This window comes from Corylus avellana, chromosome ca9, assembly GCF_901000735.1.
Source record: "Corylus avellana chromosome ca9, CavTom2PMs-1.0".
Lineage (NCBI taxonomy): Eukaryota > Viridiplantae > Streptophyta > Magnoliopsida > Fagales > Betulaceae > Corylus > Corylus avellana.
In genome coordinates, this window is record NC_081549.1 from 9,322,569 (window position 1) to 9,332,462 (window position 9,894).

The window sequence follows — 9,894 nt, forward strand, 5'->3', positions numbered from 1 at the left end:
AACTTTTTTTTTAAAAAAAATACTCCTATAATTCTTTTAAAATTAATTGTTTTTTTTATCTTTTTAATTTCATTTCCCACGTCTAAAATTCTAGCTCCAGCTCCATCATCGAATCTCTCATATTACTTGTCCAAATTACTAACCATCCAAAGTGAAAGTGTTATTCTTTTAGCTACCTTAATTTGTAAGTAATCCACTATACTAATTGCAGTATTGTGGATTAAGGCTAATTAAGAATCTCTTATCACAATGAGCGCAAAATTCTAAATCAGAGCTTTACCCTGTAATTGGCCTCAATCAAATTACGTAATAAGCAAAAATTGTTGTTTTTTTTTTTTAATTTTTTTAAAAAAATTATCAATAATTTAGACAGGTCAACTAATTGTAGCTAGTTTGAATGCAGCGTTTCGATGGTGTCAGTGAAGTGGTCAATGGCACGTTTCGGATTGTCATCTACATCCCAGCTTTTATGATGCACAGGTGACATTAATTTATGCTGGCGCGTCATTGACCAACTCGTAATGTGGTAGTAAATTATGCCTAACCTATGCTATATGTATCAAAATCGCACGTATTACTTCTAAGAGGTAGCTCAATTGGTTGAAATCATGCTTAATGAAGTGGATGTCATTAGTTCGAATCTTCCCTTTTGTGCAGACATGTCAACAAAAAAAAAAAAATGCTCAATCTTTTTGGTGTGCATGTCATGGCTATCAGAACATAATCTTCTCCAGTTCAAATGAACTGGATTATATCCAGTTAGTTATAGTGGATGGATATTTTTGTCTTTTTACTTTTTGAATGGTCAAAAATATCCATCCGCGATAAATAATGAGATATTATCCAAGTTCAAATGAAATTGAGATGATCCTAATTCCAAGGCCACCGAGCTAAACTCAATACAAGTCATTTTTTGGCCCAAAATCCACCTGTTTTCACCTATGAATCCATATTTTAAGTTATTTTTCTTCATTTTCTAGAAAATATTTATTTTCTTTGGGACACTAGGGTTCTCTTTTTCCCTAATCGCAATTATCTCCCTTCTTCCTGTATTTTCTTTCACCTGAAATCTTAAGTTTCTACCTACTAGCGTACGTAGTCAGAATATTCTTAGTTTTGCATGACGTCAATATTTTATATCATTATTTTCAAATTTTATTTTTTTCTAGATATTACACTAGAAAATAAAAAGATTTTAAATGAATTTGAGATGAGAGAGAATAGTCATCCTTGTCTCTCTAAAACTAACTTATTGTTGTTATCATCATTATTAGTAGTATTAATTAAAATAATATACTTCTGGTTTTGTTTTCTTTCTTAGGACAAAGTTGAAATACTTTTTGTGATTTTCAGGATTTAAAATTTTCAATTTATTTATTAATTTTGGTTCTGGATATTGTTGTTCCAATACTTTTGATAATAAAGTCTTAAGAACAACCACACACACACACACACACACATATATATATATATATAGAGAGAGAGAGAGAGATTGATATTTCTCTCCTCTCATTTTATTTTATTTTATTTTATTCCGGATAAGTGGATAGATGTTATTCTTTTCTCCTTATTTTGGATAAGTGGATAGATCTTATTCTTTTGTCAGTATTTCATAAACATTTATGAGAATTATCTTAGAATTAGAGTTGATCTTAAGGTTGACTTATACATAACTTAACATATATAACAGACTTCTTTTTACTTCAACCTAACTATAAATGATAATGTATATATAAGAGGATAAATATTGACTTCATTAGGGATTAAAAAAAAAAAATCCTTATTTGAGCTTCAAATTAACTTATTTAGTTTTTGTTTTGTAGCAACGACAGGGAAATGGAGGAAGGGGACAATTACGTCAAAAAAAAAGAGGAGGGAGGTCTAGCAATCTAACAATAAGTTCTAATATAATCAGATCAGTGTGAATAAACATAAATTAAAAGAGAATGTATCAAATAAATGATATGGTCCTATAAATTTTTAGCATAAAAGTAAAATATAGAAGCCGTCAATTAAGGTGCTAAAAAGGGCATAACAAAGCACATGTAGTACTATGTAAGTAGAGAGCCATCCAAAGTGTGATTGTTATGAATTGGGATCACGAGGTGTTGATGTAATTGCACCACCATTTAATTGAAGTGATTTCATATAAAAAAAAATAAAAAATAAAAAGTGATGAGATAAAGACAGAAATAAGGGTTGAGATTTTCTCAGATTCTTATATTTTAAAATTTGAGCAATCTATTATATTTAATGACTTAAAAAAAATGCAGACGTTTGTGTGTTACCGAAGCAAGTAATCTTAGATTCTCGGTAACACACAAACATCTATATTTATTTGAACCATTAGATTTAATGGAGGGTTCATATTTTAAAATCTGAAAATTTCTTAGTTTAAAAAATCTGAAGAGATTCAAATCCGAAAATAAGGGAACCTAATAAAGGACGATTTTCAAATTAATGAACCTTTTGTTATATATATATCATCATTTAATAATTGCATGGGTTTTGTCACAAGATTTGGCTTTGAGAATCATGTCATGCCTAGCATTAGATTTGAATGATCCTTTGATTTCCTCTTAATATCTACTTATCCTTTTCTTTCTCTTTTGGCAAAACTCTTTTAAGGGTATGTTTGGGACTGCCTTTGAGAGGCTTAAAAGTGCTTTTAACATTCAAAAAGTCCGTTTGAAGAAAAAAAATATTTATTTGGTAAAAAAAAATTAAAAACGCTTTTAACGGTTCAAAAAGCCTAAAAATAGCGAAAAAACACTTTTGGCAAAAACTTAAAAATGAAGTTTTTGCCCGAAAACTCTTTTTGACTTAAAAGCTCTATTTCTCAAACATAATCTCAAACAGGTTCTAAAGAGTAAATAAATTTTAATATTTTGAATTGTTTGTTAATGCTTTAATTTTTTTGCTAAACAATTAACCTAAAGCGGGCATACACTTTTTTTGAAAAGCTTTTTACTTTTTAGCAAAAAAGTAAAAATATTAACAAAAACTTTCAATGCAAAACATTAATTATAAGACAGTAAAAATTAATTTTACTTTAACATCATAACATTTTTTTCAACCAAAATACAAAAATCACCCTCCGAAAGGTTTGATTGTTCCATGAATCTATACACTTGAGACATCAATGTTTTTTTTCTAACAAATGGTTTCCAATTTAATCAATGAATAAGAGATAGAAATAAAGTTAAAGACGAATTTAACCAAATATTCACAATTCCCAACGTACCCCCCGGCACCAGAATGCATTTACCTAAAATACCAGAAGACGTATTTACATATATGGCACGTGGACGCGGGAGGTTGGAAGTTATAAGTTAGCTTTATCGAGTCGGTTTGAATTTTTTACACGAAAGTCAAAAGGGCGCCTTTTTTTTCACCGAGAGTCAAAGGATTAAACGCAACTTCTTTTTTTCTTTTTTTCAACCAAACTTCCTTTTACCCCATTTTTTTTTTTTATAGAAAAAATAATAATTTTAATTCTAACGTTTTGTATATTTATATATTTTTATTATTATGAATGACGTGTTATTATATAATTTGATTTGATGCGACACGCTAATGAAATGTGTCAAAATTTTGGAAAAAATTCGACAATAAAAATTTATTTGTATTTTTGCGTATCATTGAAAACTCTCGAAACATTTTTATATCACAAAAAATTTATTGTAAATCAGTGTAACAATAAAGGTTGATTTTACTTTATTTATTTATTTTTTTTATAAATAAAATCACATGAAGGTAGGGGGCACCTTGGACAATTTTTTTTTACAAATCAGCTTCTAAAAGTAATATGTGGTATTAACTTAACATGCAAAAAATACATATAATTTTTTTTAATGAGCAAATCTAAAAGCTAAACTCTCATATAACTCAGATGCAACTAGGCTGATGTGGAGTGCCCATAAACCATTAGATTTATGATCATTTTTAGTAAAGGTTTGTGAACACTCCATATCAGTCCAGTTCTAGAAGAATTATCTAGCAGTTTAATTTGTGACTCAACTCTTATACAGTTTTTGTACAACTAGACTATGTGCAGTGTTCATAAATGATTGGATAAACCTTTATAAAAAGAAAACCATAAACTTAATTAATTATTAGCACTCCACGTGAGCCGAGTTGTATAAAAATTGTACAAGAGTTAAATTTTTAAATTTACTCGTCAGCAATATACCAGCTTTTTTTTTTTTTTTTGGCTCCGTCACAGCTTTGTCAGTCTAGCACCCACACGAGGCGCCGAGTACGCCTTTAAAACAGCGACGAAAATACAGCTTGAAATAAAACAGTTGTGTCGTGTCCGAACTGGTTTCAAAAGTGGACTCACCGAGTCAAACTCGGATAACCCGACCAAACTCGGACCGCCTTGTACAGATTAACTTTTCTACCCTTTATGTTGTTCGAATTTATTAACGAAAGATAATTAAAAAATAATTAAACAGAAAACGCCAAACCCACGTTCTCTCTCCGGCCTTTGTGACCGATCAAGTCAAAATAGAGGCAAGAGATTATAGAAAAAAAAAAAGAAAAAAAAAAAAAAAAAGGGAAGGAGAGAAAAAAAACTGAGCCAAACAGTACGTGGAAGCTACAAAAGTAAAAATGTTTTTCTGATTATTCGAGGGGAGTGGTTTTGAATTTTGGGAAACAAAAATCTGTTGGCTTTTTGCAGCCTCTGTTTTCTTGGTAGAAGAAGGAAGCAGACAGAGAGAGATTATCTGTAGTAGTTCGTTCTGTTAACCCGAACGATTTCTTTTTTTTTATTATTATTTTTTATTTTTTAGCCCCGTGAACAGCGTCGTTTTTTTTCGAGAAAATTTCGGCGATTTTAAAGGAAAGTTCGGGCTAAACCCATCGGAATAGGCTAAGAAAAGCCACGTTCTTTGTTTTCTAGGATATTGGTTGTTGTTGTTGCCGGTGTTGTTGATCTTGGTCTTTTTGTTCATGATCATATCCCGAAGCCCGATCTTTAAGTAATCTATTTGTTAATCGAAGAAGCACCATAATTTTCATCTAGCTTCGCAGGTCGAACTGATTAAAATTCACAATCGGCAGCCAAAATTGTAACAAAAAATCGATTTCTGCATTTGGGTGTTTATCAAATTTCCGTAACAATCGATTGCTCATATCTGGGTGGCGAAACGCGGTTTTACGTTTCTGGGTACCCATCAAAACCTCATGACAATCGGTTTCTGATTTCGAGGTATTCGCTGAAAGCCGGTTTTTCGATCTAGAATTCCCGGAATTTCAACCATGGCCAAGAAATCAGGGTCATTGGAAAACTGGAGGAATTACTTTCGGACTGCGAATTCGGACATTTTCGACATAATCGACCATGCGATCATGGTGGCGGCTTCCGATTGCCCCAAGGAGTTCAGGTTGCGGAGAGATCGCATCGCCGAGAGGCTTTTCTCTTGCAGACTCACGCGGTGTTCGGGTTGCGACCGGGTCGAGTTGGCGGTGCCTGCTGGTGATGAAGAAGAAAGTGATGGTGATGACGGAGGTTGTAAGAGTAGCGAGTTTGATAGAGATGGGTGTGAGTTTGAGGCAGGGGGTAGTAAGGAGAGTAAGGCGAATAGCTGTAGAGATGATCAGGCAGAGATGAACATGAACCATGTCACCAATTACAGCTATGGAGAAGCTGAGGCATTGACTGATGAGATTGAGGAAGAGTCTCAGATTCTTGAGGAGGTCCTGAGGATCAAAGAGATTCTTTACAACGGTGCAGACGAGGTTAGCATCTATGTTTTCTGGTTCTGTGCTTTGATTTTTGCTTTGTTGATGATCAATTAATTACTTAATTTTACAGTCCTGTGGATTTTTAAGATGGGTTTTGATATTTTTTGAAGAATTATGCTTGTTTTGAGGAGATTGTTTGGTTTTAGTCTGACTGCTGTATTGATAATCCTGTTGGTTGTTGAGTTTTCTGATTTGGGGTTCGTTGGCTAATGTTGTGACAGTCTGATTCAGTATTGTTTGACTCGTTGAGGAGGCTTCAGTTGATGGCTCTGACTGTAGATACTCTGAAGGTTTGATTACAATCTTTGCTTTAGTTATTGCATTAATTTGCCATTTGTCTTGGCAGCAGTTGTTCTTTGGTTGCTCTTCTTTTCAAATAGTTTTTGATAAGTACTGGATTGACACAGTTTTTTCTTTGCCAGACGACTGAGATTGGAAAGGCTGTCAATAGGCTCCGGAAGAATGCATCAACAGAGATTCGTAACCTTGCACGGATTCTTATTGAGTATGAAACCATTCCCTGGCTAAGAGAAGCTTATATGCCTTTTATGTATTTTAGCATAGAATTGAGTTTTATCATTGTTTTTGGCATAAAACATGCAGGTCAATCTCTTCTGTATGTCGCCTCTCTTTGATTTCTCTGCGCACTTCTTATCTTCTATATCTGTTTCAGCTGTTTGTAACATTAAGCAATGTTTATTATCTCAAATTTTCTTTGGGTGCCTTAAAAGCCAAGTGTTAATTTGGGAAACACGTTGTGTTCTTAATTAAGTTTCGGCTTACCGGTGACAGTTGGAGCTAGCCTTTTCAAATTCGTATATTCTTGTCATTTATTTAATATGAAGTCCGAGATCATTGCCATGTGCTGGCAGTACAACTACCGCCATCCGTTTTTTTGTCGTTTCTATGTATTCATCATTCATTTTGGTGCTTTTTGGACATAAATCAACACCCTCTGGTAAAACTTCCTTTTTTTTGTCATTATGAATTATCCACACGTCTGTGGACAGTTCCTAGACTGTTGGTGTCTTTTTGGTTCTTTAATATTGTTGGTTTAATAATAATGGCTTTTAACGATATATTATCTTGATTTTGTGGATTGCAGTGGTTGGAAAGACTTGGTAGATGAGTGGGTTACAGCTACAACAGCTATTGCAGGTATGAACTTGTTTGCCAGTATTTTGTTTTAACTTGAGATGCGTCTACCGTTATTTCAATTATTTACTGAATTTAGTTTCGGGAACTGATTTTATTCGCTAATTTGTAGGTGCGGAAGGTACTCCGGATTCTGTGAATCCATCTGTTGTTGATGAAGATGAGGAAGGTCTTCCATCTCCTCCTCTGGATGAAGGAGCTTTCTTTGCTACTCAACCCACTGCAATAGAGCTCTCACAGGTACATATCCTTTTCCTCATTTGTTTAAAGTTATTGAGAAAAGTAATCTTCTTCTGGTTACATAGTGTTTATGAAACTGACTGGAGTTTGCTTCTTTGGGTGTCCCATAATTGCACAATGCGAAGTTCTTTGACGGCATGGATGATGATGGAAGTGAGTTTAATTTGCAATCTCTTATGCTTATCATCAATGGCTTGTTTCTTCATTTGAATTCCCCACTTCTAGTATTAATGATTTTGAATGGGGAATGTTGTTTCAGATCCTCGAAACAGTGGGGGATTCAGCAAGAACCGCGCTAATGGAAGAAAACCAACACAAGATTATCAAAATAAGTTGAAGCAGAAACAGCAGACACCCAATGTAGCAAATGTGCTGGCCAAGGAGAACAAGAGTCATCAAGTGAAGAAACAGGAAGTTGTGTTGAAGCCAAATAAGCCCTCAAACCCCGATTATGGGCCTGGAAGACCTCTCAAACGAAGCACAGAGCAATTTGTCAGTAATGAGACAAAGTCCCAGCAAAAATTGGATAAGGTTGCTGTCCAGAGGAAGCCGTTCACTGGTCAGCAAGAGGTGTGTAGGGATCTCTTCTTGTTTCAAATTTGTAGCCTTACGTTCTTTCTGATCTCTATTTCTTTATAAACTAGAAATTCAAGTGCTCGGATGAGAAACTTGAAGCTACAAAGAGGAAACTTCAGGAGCGTTATCAACAAGCTGAGAATGGTATGTCACTTCCCCTATAATTTTGAGTATTTTTAGTGTTTGAAATTGTAAGTATGATTTAGACATTAGTTTAAACAGCAAATCTGATGAAGCTGTAATTCATTTTTGCTCAACAGCTAAGCGGCAGCGGACGATACAGGTTATGGAGATACATGATCTCCCTAAGCAGGGGCTCGGCCATAGAAATCCACACGTAAAACCCGGGAACCATAACCGGCATTGGGCGCAAGGACGACGCTAGGGTTTTTTTTTTTTTTTTGTTCATCAAGAAAGAAATTAGGCTTTTCAAGTTAGTGGAAGAAGAACATCAGCATCTTTGGCATGTTCTGGGTTGACTTAGTTGAGCATCAACAATGACAAATTCATTCCCCACTTCTGCTGGAGAAGGGAACAAATTCCTAAACTGAGTACAGGTATAGAGAGACTTGGAGATGGGCTATAGCTTATGAAGTTTGACTTTCTCCTCAGATAACAATGTCTGTAGAGATTCAGAGAACCTTCATCAAACTACCTGTCAGCATTTTTTTTTTATATCTCACAATCAAGACTTTTTTAAGCCATTTGATCATATTAGTTGCTTTGCACAGAATATGTGCAAATCTTCATCATAAACTCATTCCCGTATATAAACCTTTTGGGAATGCCTATATAAAGAGCCTGAATTTACTAACTTTTATAATACAACCTCATCTGGAAATTTTCCTTCATTATCTTCTGCATACTCTTTTTTTTTTTTTCTTTTTCTTTTTTATAGTATTAATGAGGCTGGACTTCATAAGATTCAATAAAAATAAATAAATAAATAAAAGATCTAATTTGAAAGATGCCAAAATGGGCATTTGTTCCAAAGAATATTGTTGTAGAAGGTGACTGATGGTGCCATAGCCATTTTCAGCATTGACAGTATTTTTTTTTTCCCCCTTTAGAATAAGCAATTTTGGCCTTAAAGAGAATAAAGGAAGAACTAGAATGAATTTCTCTTTTTTTTTTTCTTTTTTTTTTCTTTTTCTTTTTAATTACACGAAAAATCTTTGACATAACAATTTTATTACCATAAAGTTTAAGAATATTAAACCGAATAGAATTTCTACCATAAAAAAACATGCACTTATATCCATGTAATAATATCTTGTGTGATATTCCATGTTGATGAATTAGGATGCTTCTTTTTCTAAAATATCAAAATTACCTTTTTAATTTTCTTGGATAGCATGTAGCTTCCTTTAATGCTGTGATTTTAAGATGGATTTTAATTAAAGAAGGAATTTATATATATATATAACTGGTTTTTTTACCAAACAAGTTAATTTTTTTTTTTTTTTTTTATACAACTTTTTAAACTGTATAACACAATTCAAAGTAGACTTTTTAATGTTGATTTTCGAATTAACAACAATACATAGGATTGACATATTCCTATGAATAATGGTCTTCGGTGTTGAACGGTCGACCAATAAAACATTATCGTTTTTGTTTATTCTCTCTACTTGATATTATCCTGGAAGGTCAACATTAATATATTGGGTTTTTTTTTTTTTTTATTAATGCAGTCAAATTTAAGAGAGAGGACAACTTTGAGGAATATAAGAAAAATAATGGGAATGTTTAATAGAATTACTCATTTTGACGAGCTTTTTCATAATTTTCAAAAGAAATGCTACAGCCGCCATGCCATCCTTTATCCAAATTTCCAAAAGTCATTTTATTATTATTTTTTTTTTGAAAAAAACGAAAAGCATAAAATTAGGTGGCTTGAATATGGCGCGAACTAGATTTGCGGATACCAATATCCGGTTATTTAAATTGTACAGAAGCTTTTGTTATATAAATTTTGTTAATTTCCAAGTTTGAAAATACTTCTTCTATTTTGTCTATTAATTAAATGTAATTCTTGTTATTTTTATTAAATACTGTTTCTTTCATGGGACTTTAATAATGGAATTTCCCTTCCAAACCTTTCTAGTAATTAATTTTGAATAAATAAGTCTTTTCTTTGTAGAATAGGCTTCTTTCCAATTCATTATGAAC

General features: G+C 33.0%; 1 protein-coding gene across 1 annotated transcript; it reads left to right on the forward strand.

Annotated features, from left to right (window-relative positions):
• The first annotated feature begins 4,560 nt into the window (after positions 1–4,560).
• LOC132162524 (probable mediator of RNA polymerase II transcription subunit 26b) lies at positions 4,561–8,573 on the forward strand. The gene is made up of 9 exons (XM_059572759.1): positions 4,561–5,745; positions 5,973–6,041; positions 6,174–6,256; positions 6,857–6,909; positions 7,019–7,146; positions 7,272–7,299; positions 7,406–7,716; positions 7,791–7,866; positions 7,983–8,573. The coding sequence occupies exons 1-9, from the start codon at positions 5,266–5,268 to the stop codon at positions 8,105–8,107; spliced, it is 1,353 nt and encodes a 450-aa protein (XP_059428742.1). The 5' UTR covers positions 4,561–5,265; the 3' UTR covers positions 8,108–8,573.
• Positions 8,574–9,894: the final 1,321 nt, after the last annotated feature.

What these genes read in the sequence shown, in the direction of transcription:
- LOC132162524 (XM_059572759.1), top strand. Translation starts at nt 5,266, where the DNA reads ATGGCCAAGAAATCAGGGTCATTGGAAAACTGGAGGAATTACTTTCGG. An exon ending in CGTTCACTGGTCAGCAAGAG is followed by an intron (nt 7,717 to 7,790) that starts GTGTGTAGGGAT and finishes TTTATAAACTAG; the next exon opens with AAATTCAAGTGCTCGGATGA. An exon ending in TTATCAACAAGCTGAGAATG is followed by an intron (nt 7,867 to 7,982) that starts GTATGTCACTTC and finishes TTTGCTCAACAG; the next exon opens with CTAAGCGGCAGCGGACGATA.